A 13,972-nucleotide genomic window follows, 5' to 3' on the forward strand; every position below is an offset into this window, starting at 1 on the left:
ATTACGAGCAACGAAGTAATCATTACTAACTGTGCTTGAAAACGAGCACCTCTATAGCTGTCAAAACAAGAAAGAGAAGAAATGAATGAGGAGGTCCATTGCGATATTACGATTATTGGTGGAATATTGTAAAATTCGTAGCCTCTGGTTACTGTGTTTAAACAATTTGTGTTTTGTGTGAAAGTTGTTTTGTGAAATTATACAAAGAAAACATTTTTCATGTTTGTTTTCGGTTTTAATCGTGAAAATGTGGGATTCACCGTACTTGATTTGTTTGTTTCTGTATATAATTTCTCTTCAAATTATTGTCACTAATTCTCGCACGTCTAACGTGTGGAAATTGAACGCGGAAGAAGACCAAATTGTTGACGGTAGCACATTGTCTCAGGTCAGTCAGAATTCTATTATTATGTCCGTAAACATTTATATAATCAATGCACTACTTATTCTGCTACATACGTACTTACCTTTCATTCTGTATTCTAGACCTTATTACTAACGTGTTCGCCTTGAATTAATTTCCTTAATTTATTGTTTATCCTTAGACAAAAAGTGATAATTTCAATATGTTGTGAGGAAACAGTGTGACATTTATAAATATTTTTGTATTCATAGTTAATGTTGTGGTCTACTTTTAGGATGACTCTGAAAAGCCAAGGATGAGTGAGGAGGACCCTGTTTTCAATATAATAACATCAACAGTGTACTATGGAAACACATGGACAAAACATGGTTTTGATATGTTTTGCACAGACTGTCAAATATATGAGCAGCAGAGGTATGTAATATTTTGATTATTACTTAACTCAAACAAAAATTTATATAGTGTCAAATAGCACCCAGAGAAATATTCTCTTTATTATTTATTTTGTTTAGTGTTGTTTGGGTGACCTACATTACTTTAAAGTTCTAGTTACTTAAAAAATAAACTCTATTAGATAATTAAAAAACAAGATATGTTTTTCATTAAGTAATGGTATAAATGATGTTCAGATAAAAAGATAAACTTTCCTGATAAAGAATTTGATAAAAATCTATTTATTTTATGCACTAACAATTATTTATTCTAAAAAGTACACAGAATTTTGCTGTCAAATGTTTAAATATTTTGTAAGGAAAGCATTTTTTTAAATATTAAATCACAGACAATAAAGAGACTACAAACATTCTAATTTTTAAAAACATAATTTTAATACACTAAACTTTTTCAGAAATGGTGTTGAAAATGGTGATGAGACCACACCAGCAGAAATAAATGGTGATGTGGATGATGAGTACTTAGATTGTGGGAAGGCTGTTAACTTTACATACTATGACAACTTAGTTGGTGTGGCCAGACGTCATAGACATCCTAATGTACCTGAACCACAGGTAAGAAGAAAAAAAAAGTACTTTAGTAACTGCAGTAGTCCTGTTCAACTCTTGAACTAAGAACTAGAGATTGTGTGTAGGTTGGAGTTAATTGGTAGTGGAAAGGGTGAGATGCAAACCCATAATCCCTTTATGTCTGATGCCACAACTTTGAGCTTTTTTCCTTATAAAATACAGGTGCAATGTAATGTGACTCTCACATGATAAAGTATTTATGGGTGTTATAACAATATTATTAGGTGTACTTACTTTTAATCAGTTAAACTTTTTAATACAATATTAATGATAAGGCATTTTTATTAAACCAAATGATAATACTATAAATTGTATGTTAAGCTATATTGAACTTTTTCCTGCTTGCATTACAATATAAATTTTCTTGTAGGTGTCTCTAATATTCCCGAAAAAGAAATCAAACGGTCTGTCGCCGTCTGAAATAAACGGGTTTGAAAAACGTTTGAAAAAGGCAAAGAGAGAGAAGCCAAAATCAGTACAACTTTATAATCAAATTGGCAACTTTTGGAGGATCAAAGGAGACACGAGACAATCTATCGAGTGCTTCAGACGCGCACTCGCTGTCTCACCTTATAATGCAGAAGTAAGTAACCATAAAGTATATTAAAATAAGGAAATTATTAAAAATAATATTGCATGCCTGATATATTATACATATCTAAGTAACGATGAACGAAACTATGGATTGCCGCGTTCCGATCGAGTTATTTTTGTCGGATTCCCCTGTCCTGTTATTTTATCCATACATTTTAGCTTTAGTCAATTAGTTAAATACTTGAATCAATTCTTGCTATGAGTGAGAATCGAACCCACGATCTCCCGACTCGCGACTTAGTAGTAATGTCGTTGCGACCAGTTTGCGAACTGTGTAAGACCGTATGTTTTCAATTAACCCTGCTATAATTTTAGTTAGATATACAGATATTATTTAAAAAGAGATCTCATCATTTGAATAGATCATAAATTGATGGGGTATATCGACACGGGTCAATAAGACCAATCTTTGTTACTTGCAATTTCAAAGATTGTTCGTCGCAGGAGAGACCACGTCTTAAAATCGAATGATCATATAGGTACGATATTAATGGTGTTTAATGTTTATAATTCTTATTCCCCCGATCCTACGGATGTAAAGAAACAATAAAAATAAAATCTGTTTTTATAAATCAATGAATTTAAACAAAAACAGGTGTCGATGCGTATTGCAAGACTAGGTATAATAAATATATCGGTGGCACGGCCCGTTTTATTCATGTTGTAACTCTTATTGTATAACTTGTTATGAAATCGCACTAAAAATAGCAGGTATTATTTAAATGTCATGTGACTGAGTATTTTCAAAACCGGAATTTTATCAATTAAAGTAAAGGCTGCTAAGTCCCGGTTTTAAAGTTACAGTTAAAATCCAAAAAAGTATCCCTACTGATAAGACATGTTGAGGATTGAATGCGCAAACTGCCATTTTAGTACTACACGGCCATTTCCATATAAATGTGCAATCAGAGGCTTTGTTATGTCAACAAGTCATGCACCACATTTGGGCCCAACAGGACCTTTCTGACATAGTCGCCTTCCAATATGAATTTTGTTGTTGCTCAGTTTTTCCAACTGTGCACCTGTCAATGTCAAAATTTAAATACATTTTGACAGGTGCATGTGCATAGTAAAATGTATGCTTAGTAATGTGATACGAAAAATTTAAAACGTTTCAACTTCATAAAACTAGGCATTTATTTGACCTCAAGTATGTTACTGTGTGAGAATATGATTCCAACATCAGCTGAAATCGATACGTTCTATTTATATACAAAACCGCACGTCACAAAATGTAATTCAATTAATCCACCACATTCGTTATTAATTCATTATTCAAATGTAATTAATGGAAGGGGTGAATAGAACCTGTGTACGTGGTTATTATTGTACACTACTTTGTTGAAGCACTTTTATTAACTTTACAAATACGTTTTATGGGGTAGCAACAACCCATTAGAATAAACCAGGGCAATCTTTTTTCACCGAAACATAAACTCATGTGTCAGAACTTGTACAACAAAATATAATCTATTAATAATTTTAATGATTCTTATTAAAATATTTGTGCCTTCCAGAAAAGTTGTCCTTTCCCTAATATTATCAACACCTCGGAGAAGACTAGATAACTATAATACGAGATCTTATTAAAAAGTTATATTTTTCCCGAAGTTTCTCGGACCACAGTTCCACCCCCGTTGGTGGTGACTACTTTTCTCTGATACATAGATCGTAGCGTAATGTTATAAATACTAACAGCCTGTATTTTTTTAGAATGTCACTATTAGACGCATCGAGTTAGGGCTCTTTCAATTTAGCCGTATCGTGTCGGACCGCAGCAGTGCCGAAACGGTGCGTTTGTCGTACGGTGCACGGACGGTCATTTGTTTTCATACAAATCGCACGGTGCGGCAACAGTGCGGTGTCGGTACCGAGAACGCACGACGACAGGACGGTAACGTCGCAAGCTCCACGTGTTCATTTCGCTGTTGAATAGTGCGGTGACTAAACGTGACAGCTAATTTCATGGAATTTTCATGTTTATTATTTGCTTAAAATGGATGATATAGACGTGGAAGAATTTATAAATGAAATTGAATTATAGAGTAATTTGTAGAAACATTCTCTTGACATTCTTAAGTAATTAAAAAATTTGCTTGGGTCTTGTTTTAACCTAGGATAAAGAATATGGAAATCACCAAAATTACATGTTAATGAAAACATCGGTAGTGTTCTTTTACGGGCGCGGCGTTTTTGTTTCTGTTTGATATTTTTTAACAGGAGCACTAACAGTAATGATTCTTCGTCAGAGTCCATGGCTACACTGCTGTCACATGAATTTAAAACAACACTAACATACAAACGTACGGCAGTCAGATACGCTTTCAATTTAGGCGTTTGGTGTCGGACGGCTAACGTACCGCAGCGGTACGGCAGCGGGCTATAACCAGCGGCACGGTTAACGTGCGGCAGCCGTACGACACGAAACGTCTAAATTGAAAGAGCCCTTAGGCGCGTCCAAACATACAATTACTTCTCTATTATATTAGTATAGAGCTGCTTATTCTTTTGGAAACTAAACTTATATCAGAGAGAAGCTTCGTCCACGGTATAAATTACATATATAGGTATTGTAAACTGATTCCATAACAATATGATGCAAGTAAATACCATAGTTTTGCAAAGACCGACCGTCGTAAATCTTCGTAACGCATACCTAACTACTACAGAACTGTTTATTGTATTGTTTTGTATGAGTTCTACGTGAGCATCGTGAAGAGATACTAATTATAGATACAGGAAAATACCAATAGTTAGAGTGTCTGAAACGTGGGAATACTGAATTGTTAGGTACGGGAATAAATTTATATTTAAATGCTACACCATCCCACGTAGTTTCCATCCCAAAACAATGCTATTGTCTTGGTTATTTATATCGGTTGTCCAATGATGTTATTATATTGATAATTTTCTATTTACTATACATAGATACTACGTACTAAGCGCCCTTACGCACTAGCGGTTAGCTAGCTGCGCGGCAAACTGCTTTTTCGCCGCCTACAACTGGTTTCATATTAAACTGTAACCGCGCGGCTAGTCGCTTAACCGCCCGTGCTTTAGAGGGCTATGACTTTCAGAACACTACACAACCTAAACTTAAACAGTTAGAAAATAAACCACTGTATTTAGGTCACATTGTATAATCATAAGTATTATACCTAGATCTTTCGAACGGCTTTGTAAATTTTGACATAAGGTTCTAGGGAAACCAAAAAAAGACTCGCTTTACCAGAGTTTATACACGATTGTAAATGCATATACGATTCTATAAATGCATTTTAAATCGTGTAGAACGGAGCGGAGCTCTCAGGTGGAAAAGTATTCGGAATTACCGATAGCTTCGAAACATCCTTCCTACTAGCCATAGTAGGTATAACAAATAATTCAGATTTATATAGCACACAATGGCAAATAATAAATAAATAAATTTAAAATAATGAACTGCTGCGCGAGGGTCTCATCTATAATGAGCGGGTTTAGGCTTTAAGTTCACCACGCTGACCAAATTCGGCTTAGGGACTTTGCGTCCGTTCAAGGGCTATTTTGAAAATCTTCCAGAACCTTGTGTAGGTACCCATCTGCCCCTCACAACGATGGTTTTCGTTGCCTTTAGAACAAATCAAATTATACGCGCGATTTAGCTTCGAAAGATTATTGAAGTGTTGCTTTCGCTTCGAACCGTCTACTACTTGCTTGTAAGGCTAATCACTGGTCATCACCAAGCGCTGGTTGCCTTCTAAAGTACGAGTATATGAGAATTTAACATGAAAACCTATATTTAAAGTTAATGCTAATTTGAATACGCTCTACAGGTACTTCTCAACCTCGCACGGGTACTATTCACCCTGCAGTATTTAGATGACGCGATCTACCTCACGCGGCGCTCCTTAGAGGTGCAGCCGCCGGATCGCAGCGCGTGGCAACAGTACTTCACTTTGGGGGAGATTTTCAAGGCGTATGGCCATTATCAGGTAAGTTCAATAACCCCGTTTGATTTGACCCTTGACACACGAGCCTAATTCAGTCCTTAATTAGCATTTGTCCAAAGATATACGTGGAATAGCTCTTTATTCTTGTTTAAAGAAATCATACTGCCGTGTCAGTATTTACCCTTTAAGTGCGTCAGTAACCCTGCACTTGATTCTCCTGCTAATCGTAGTTTCAGAATACCACAGGTTTATTCGTCTTTTTTAAAATCTTCTTTTTTAAAGTCTTTTTTAAAAGTTGTATGTAAGGTTTGTATGAACATGCGTAGGTGACACGCAAGAGAAAGGAAAACCGACGCATCTGTGTCATAAAAAAATACCTGTTTTCTGACAACTAAAGTTTATCCAACTTACATGATTCAGCATATTTTTGTACCGATTCCTATAAACTGAAAACACATCAATAGATTTAATAGAAATATGCATTTTTTTATCGGTCAGTCTGAAAGTTACGCAAGTGTAGTAAATTTTGCGCAAACCAAAACTTGTACAATTTTAATTTGCGCAAATCTAGATAAATATTACCTATGTGTGTTTTTACTGATTACTACCGTTGAATAGAATATAATTACGTGCGTTTTATATGTCCGAGACTATTAAAGTTTCTTTTATACTGAGAACTTTGGACCTTGTTTGGCTTAACTGGCGTTTTTTATTGCGACGCCATTAGTTCCTACTTGCAAAAAAATATTCTTACCAAATTTAATAGATAATAACCAAATCATTGCCAAAACTTCCTATTGGCCTGTGAATAAATATTATTTTATACCCAATACCAGAAAAAATGTTTTGCTTGAGTCCCACACGATGTAGAACCCAAATGCACATTCCATTGCTGCTTCATAAGGTGTTAAACCGTTCTGCAGGAAGCGGCAATGCACCTGAGACACGCATTGGACTTGAAACCGGACTACGAACCAGCGCTGGCCGCTCTGAAAGACATCGAGAACACGCCAGAGGCATCTGTGCATGTTTATACTCTCCTTATTATTGTGTGTTTGGTAAGCATGGGTTTTATAAATATAAAATACTTATAAGAAACTAGACTTTACATTACATATATGTGCAAAGAACTTTACGAAACGCCAGTCTATTACTTTTAGGGCACATTACCTTATTACCACTGGCATTAAAAATGAGCCAACAATTGGCCGATCCGAAGTAAGAACCTGTAACCTTTGCGCAATTGTCGCATTAACTGCCATTGCGCCGCAGAGGCAGTCACAAACATGACAAGTGACTAAATATCCGAAATATTTATACCAAAAATGTCTTCAATATTTATAATATAACGCCGGATATGTAGCAGTATTTGTTGGACGGGAAAATAAACGATAAACATTACAATGTCAGACGACCGCAGCGGAAACATCGCGCTGACCGAAACCACAATGTTACATGTAAACAATTATTTGTTTATTCAACTGCAATGAATGCAATACTGATAATTTTATTTAGGACATGCTTTATTGTATTGTTTCTTGTCAGCTCTTTTATTATGAGAAAATTATGTAAATATAGTTGGCCAGACGTGTAATTGTAGAACGACGTGTGTCAACTATTTTTCATTGAAATAAGAGACTGGTTGGACTGAATCGTTCTTCTCAAATTAATGCTGAATGCGTTTAAAAGTCCCCGGTTCCCGTATTGACGATAGTTTTATTAAGTTTTATTCTCAAATTCATCAGTAATATACCTACCCAAGTATTTAATGAAGAAACAGGCTTGCTATGCGCCTGCGAAACGTCTTAAAAACAGTTCACTATTTCTTACTGAAAAACTGTCGTGATTATGCTAATACCATTGACACCCTACGCTGAATTTATCGGTAACCTAAGATTTCCAAATAATAACCATATGATACTAAAGAATAGGAAGAAATGTCCTAATAAAATTTTAACTAACAATGTATACTGACTTCCGCAGGTGATGGGAGTATTACTGGTGATATTATCATCAGTGGACAGCGGCGGCGATGTTGAAGAACACAAGACGCAGCGACATTTCAACCGAGCGATGGCAATGAGATCACTCCGCGGGGTGCCCTTACCCGGCTCACGTGGACGAAAGAAAGGCGGTTCCTAAATCCATACGTCTTGTTACAGTCAAAACTTAAAAATCCAAAGCACTTTTGACAAGGGTTGTGTTGCATACACGGTATCAACTTAGATTAGACTCCACTTCTAACTAACTGGGTAATATAATTTGAGTGGCTAAAACAGTAGGCAAGAAGTCTTATTGAGCAAGGTAGTGCGTGAGCGCATATTTATTTCACAGAAACTTATGATAAGCCCAAAAGAAAGCAAAATAAACGTGAGAACATTTGACTATTTATTGTCGTTACTAAAATTTATAATTAAAATGGTGTACGATCAGAATAGAGTTGAAGTGGAGTGCGAGTTTTAAATGTATGTCTGCTAACTGCGAAGAGAACCCTACTCATCAATGAAAAAAGATAAATATCAGATCCTTTACGGATCTGATCTCTAAGAAAAATTCCTTACTTCTTGGTTTGATCTGAAACAATAACAACACCACGCTACACAAAATTAATGCTTAATGCTGAAAAATACTTTCTAACAACTTCTTCAGTAGTAGCATTCGCGGCAAATTGTCAAAAGTGCTTTTGACCCCGTTAGTTTTGACTGTAACAGTCACATCACTAGCGATAGCCTGAGTTTATGATCTCTGGTTGTGTTCCTAAATTGAAATTTGTTTTTATTTTTTATTGTGTTATGTACCAGTTGTACAATTTTCTATGCATAAGGACAGTATTTGGTGTAACGAAATACCAGTATAAATTTAATTTAGTTTCTAAGTTCTTTTCAAGATTTAAATGTACAGGATCCGTATGGGCAATATGTTTTTACGACCTAGGATCCCTTTAAATTTTTATTTTTTAGAGATTGTGAACTCAGGATATTTTATGAACGACTTTCATATTTGAAACATATGAAGCTTGATAAACAAATTACGAGTGATGTTGTTCTATAGCTACAATGTTTTTATCATTAATCGCTATTGGTGATCAGTGGGTTGAACCCGATATTATTGTGGTACTGTTCTGTTAAATTCATTTTTACGTTTTGTACCAAAAATATCTAACATTTTAACTATCATCAAGTTAACTAAGTTGCTGAATAGTTACAATGTGTAAGATTATGTAGCTTAGTTTCATCAAAACAAAAGCGGCGTTTACTTAAAATACGTTATAGTTGTTGATTATAAGCATCGCCTTGAAATAAAAGAAGTCTTCGCCAAAGAGATAATAAATGAATAAAATTGCTAGACGGCGTGCAATTAAATGTTATCAGTTAACTTGGTGAGAATATACGTACGTACCTATTTTATTGTTGTGATTTTATCTAACTAGAGATGCTACGACATAATGTTTACGGCTGGTTGTGCTAATAACTTATTAATTTAATATTATATTTATGTATTTAATATTTAACGGAACAGTACTATCAATGAGAGGCTAATGTACAAATATTCTTTATGTAAATGTGACCAGAACGGTCTTGCCATGTCTAATTTGATCTCTGCTTTGTAGTCTTCATCATGTCGAGGTAACAGACGTGGTGTACCCTTATTGCAGTTTGGAAATATTTAACAAAAACAGCTTTTCAGTATATTTACCTTTTATAAAATACGATCTACAATAAATCCGCTCCGTTCTCGTTTAATATATTTGTATCTTAAGGTAAGATTGTTCTTATTTTTAACAGGAGGTAATGCTTTTGGTAAGCAATAATAGTTAAATACTATTTGTAGCTAGTTGATAATATTCGAATAATGAACAAGCTCGAATTTCAAGTATAGCGCTGTATTAAACGGAGGTGTAGTCGTACTCGACTATGCAATAATGTAATCTTCCCACGATGAACAATAAAACTGCTATGTATAAGGAGTCAACACGTATCCCGTCAAGTTTGAGAAGGACGTGTCGGTAATGGCGTGCCAGCCTTGCAATGAGCGTATCACTTTTGCAACCTAGTCATTCACTTAGACAAGTTTTGGTCCGCGCAGTGCGGGGCCAGGTGTGTGTATTTCGTTTAGTAGTGCATGCAAATAAACTTGTTAAGTGTTCGTAGCGTCTAAGGATTTAAAAACGGAGGAGCAAGTCTTAAATTCGAGATTGGTAAAAAATGTACCTGTTTTCAGTGGTTCTTTTGTTAATTTTTGACTATTTATAAATACATGATTGTCCTAGCATCTATTTTTTGTATTTTTTTCCTGACCTCTTCATGTAGCCGTAATATGGTAAATATTTGTATTTGTATGCAGCAGCTGAAGTATCAACAGCTTACTAAAATACATCTAAAGTAAAAATCTATAACACGAGGAGCACAAAAAGGTCATCGCCTTTCGGGAATCATCTTATTTTAATTTCAATTATTCAGAAAGGATAAACGCGTACCTTATATTGAAATGTAGATCTCTGCGTCAATGTCAGTTATTTTATACAGAAATTGATTCAGGGATATCAAACAAACGACTATAAATAAAAAATTATAATGTATTTATTATAAAATGTATACATGTAACTGAAAAAAGAGTTCGCCTTACTTTCACTTAAGCCATCTCAAAACATTTAAGCAGAAAACAATGCCAAATATTCCATATTTGTAATGTACAATTAGAATTTACTTTTTAAATAGGCAATTGATCATACTTATACCTAGATAACCAAAACAATAGCTGTTCAAATTAGCATAGCGACCGTATTATTAAGAGTGGTTATGTCTTGATCGATATTATGGTGATGTATGGTAGTTAGGCGATGTCGTGGATGCCTAGACGGAATATATCGTGCTGGACAAAGAAGGAGTCTCCAAGTGGCTTCAAAACAAAAGTCTGCATGTACATGTGTGGAGGGTCGTCGTCGCACTGAAATAAATATAAAACAATTGTTTAGAACACATTTTAATGGTGAGGTCTAGTGTTAAAAAGGCAGCGAGAAGCGATTAGTTGTAGTTGGTGTTTTATTCACAATTTTAAAAAGTAAGACATGTTTTGTGAAGTCTGTTATTTTATGAATATCATGTCACCAAATCGCTCTCCACTTATAATAATTTTCTCTTGTACATCAATATCAAAATTATAAATAAAAGTGTGTAAATATGGGAGTTAAATAATTAGGAGAGGATGTAATTGTTTTGCACTAGAAACCAACTTTAAAACCAACAATTATCAAACTGTGGCACTAAATTCTTCAAGTACCCTAAATTTTATACTTTATTATTTTTTATGATGATTAAAATCATTAATCATTTTTTTTCTAACAATGTGCCATTGGGACTGATACATTGAGATTTGAGGATAGAGTAATTGTCACTATTGTTGATGACCATTGGCTTGTACAGTTCAGGTGCAGACTTATCTAATAAGAAGCGTATTAATCTCAAAACCTAATAGCACTAATTAGCACAAAATAAATCTGGCACTTCAGTAATAAATTAAAAAAGCATGTCATTTTAAAATCGCATAACTTAATAAAATTACCGTAATTTCATGCAATGCTTTAAAATAAAATTCGGAAACAGTGGATGACTATGTAAAACATGATGACATCATAATTATTTTTTTAAACTAATCAAGCAACACGGCAATATGGCGACCTTCTCAAAGTCAATATTTATTTATGTTTTTAACACTATGTAGCATGTAATTTTAGCAAGATTATCTATTAGTAGAGATATGAATTAGTTAGCACTAGAAACATAAAATTACCTATTAGGAAAAGGGTTAAGTGCTACGGGTTTACACAGTGCATATAGAAAAGCACTAGGGATCTACTCTTACTTTGTATCTGTAGATAAAAGTAATTAGACGTTGTGAAGTGCCAGCCTGAACATGTCGTGCTCTACATAGAATGAATTTCCTATTGGCTTCAGTACAAATGTTTGAAAGTACGCATGGGGTTGGTCGTCATCGGTCTGTTGTGGACGCAACAAAATTTATCATGTAATAACATTTCATAGATTACATAATGTATTAATCATTGAAATTACCACTAAAATAGTATAAGTAATAACTATACTATCCCCAATTTTGACCCCTTTAGTTATAGATCTACATAAAAAAACTACTAAATACTTTTAGAAACCATAACCAAAGTAACCCTCAAAGTAAGAAAAGATCATGAATTAAGAATTTACAGTTAAGTAGAAGATTTGCAGCACAGCTGAGCCAATATACTGAATGTAGATCTATGTGTACTTATGCCAATCAGAGACTACAGAATTTGCTTGAGACAAACACAATTTAGCTTAGCATAATAAGCTGAACGTTTTTAATTTTAGCACTGGATTTGGTCAGATGAGTGTACTCATTAATGCATACCTGAAGCTGTCCAAGTACATTAATTAGTACTCCCCCATCAAACATTGGCTGTGAGTCCACCGCAGTTATAATTCGGCCAATTTTTTGAAATGTCAGACTCTGTAATGTAAAGAAAACATATTAAATGTAATTTCCTAAATATATTTCTTTACATATACATATAAAGGGAGCTTTTTTATATGTTCAGCAGTTTTATAGATTAGTTTTATGACTCCAAAACACTCGTAAAATTTCACTCTTTTATAAAGTAATAGCTATAGTAAATTGCAGTACCCACCTATCTATTGGATAACCTCTTAAACAATTTTTTTTGAGTTATCTTGTTGAGATAAAATCCAGCATAAAATTACACAATATTTATCAATTTATATGGAATTCAATTGAATTTAGAGAAAAAGCACCTGATGATTAACATAATCTAAACTTAGATAAAGTGACTACATTAATGACGAAGCACATACCTATTTAATTTACAGCGAAACAATAAAATGTCATTAACCCAGTCTGTTAGTACAGAATCATCATAAATAAAAGGTAGGGAATACACTCTCAATTATTATTGACCGTCCGAATTCAAACTTACAGCCAATCTAAAAATAGACTTGCTGTGGAGGAAATAGTGAATGGCAGGATACAGACATATGACAATAAATGTCTAGTGCTCAAATAAAATTTAATCAATTTGCTTTGGAGTCAACATTTCCATCATTTTATAATGTTATTTAATTAGAAATCATGATCAGATTTTCTAAGCATTACCTTTCAAAACATCAAAATCATCAACTAAACAAACTCATCTGACTATTAAAAAACTGTTCCACAGATACACCTTTGAATTACTTTTATAAGTATAATGATATATCAACTGAATTATCAATACTAAAGCAAATGCATCAAGTGGTACAGACATAAAACGATTTTTCACTCAATCTGTCAACTCAGTGTCGTTGAACCAGGATAATGTTTGATAACAGTGAACAACCTCACACTTACATTTAATTTTTCCATGATTTTTACTGCACCCTGCAATTGTACACCTTCAAATGTCATGAAGGATGTTTCCACCTGGAATAAGTAACAATATAAATTAAAACAATGATGTACGGGGCTCCTACAAGGTAGAATATGAGTCACATTGTTTTGCATAGCCTTTAATAGCTGTTTACAGTACTAAGATTATAATTATCATTCTAAGTAACATGTGTAATATTAAAATGAAGAAGTAAATAAGAAATCTGACACATAAAAAGCAAATTTTCGGCGGGAGGTACAAGTTAACCTAAAAATAATATCAAAATGTGTATTACAATATAATTGAGCTTTAACTGGGCAATACAAATAAGTCAAACTGTACACGTAGCATCAATGAATAATACTTACATTATACATATTCACCAGATTTGGTCGCTGTGCCGGATCGTCGAACAGTGTGTAATATTGCTGGACAAACCCTTTCCCGATAGCATCGTACTGTGGATTGAGCGCCATTATGACGAATTATATTTACCTAAATTCCACTAAAACCTCCTATTTTCACTTTAAACTGTATAGTGCAAGTATTTTACGGGCCTTTTGCATACCCTGGAGGCTTTCTTTTCGTCGCTCGGAAAAAATGGCAAACGGTTTCTGGTGTTGCCATATGAAACTTTGACACTTCTGAA

The 13,972-nt window shown here is 34.2% G+C and overlaps 2 protein-coding genes across 3 annotated transcripts; one reads left to right on the plus strand and one right to left on the minus strand.

Moving 5' to 3' along the window:
- Window positions 1-81: 81 nt before the first annotated feature.
- Window positions 82-10,183, plus strand: LOC142972256 (uncharacterized). Its single transcript, XM_076113189.1, has 7 exons — window positions 82-388; window positions 639-778; window positions 1,212-1,371; window positions 1,757-1,969; window positions 5,793-5,951; window positions 6,833-6,967; window positions 7,893-10,183. The coding sequence occupies exons 1-7, from the start codon at window positions 248-250 to the stop codon at window positions 8,049-8,051; spliced, it is 1,107 nt and encodes a 368-aa protein (XP_075969304.1). The 5' UTR covers window positions 82-247; the 3' UTR covers window positions 8,052-10,183.
- Window positions 10,184-10,469: 286 nt separating this feature from the next.
- Window positions 10,470-13,962, minus strand: Ntf-2 (nuclear transport factor-2). 2 transcript variants are annotated; one of them, XM_076113191.1, is made up of 5 exons: window positions 13,692-13,962; window positions 13,305-13,376; window positions 12,312-12,410; window positions 11,772-11,905; window positions 10,470-10,856 (listed from the first exon to the last, which is right to left on the minus strand). In XM_076113191.1, the coding sequence occupies exons 1-4, from the start codon at window positions 13,797-13,799 to the stop codon at window positions 11,795-11,797; spliced, it is 390 nt and encodes a 129-aa protein (XP_075969306.1). In that variant the 5' UTR covers window positions 13,800-13,962; the 3' UTR covers window positions 10,470-10,856; window positions 11,772-11,794. The 2 variants fall into 2 exon arrangements, with proteins under 2 accessions (XP_075969306.1, XP_075969305.1); XM_076113190.1 differs by lacking the exon at window positions 11,772-11,905 and having other exon boundaries at window positions 13,692-13,958.
- Between the last annotated feature and the right edge of the window lie 10 nt (window positions 13,963-13,972).

Source organism: Anticarsia gemmatalis, chromosome 4 (genome assembly GCF_050436995.1).
Source record: "Anticarsia gemmatalis isolate Benzon Research Colony breed Stoneville strain chromosome 4, ilAntGemm2 primary, whole genome shotgun sequence".
Lineage (NCBI taxonomy): Eukaryota > Metazoa > Arthropoda > Insecta > Lepidoptera > Erebidae > Anticarsia > Anticarsia gemmatalis.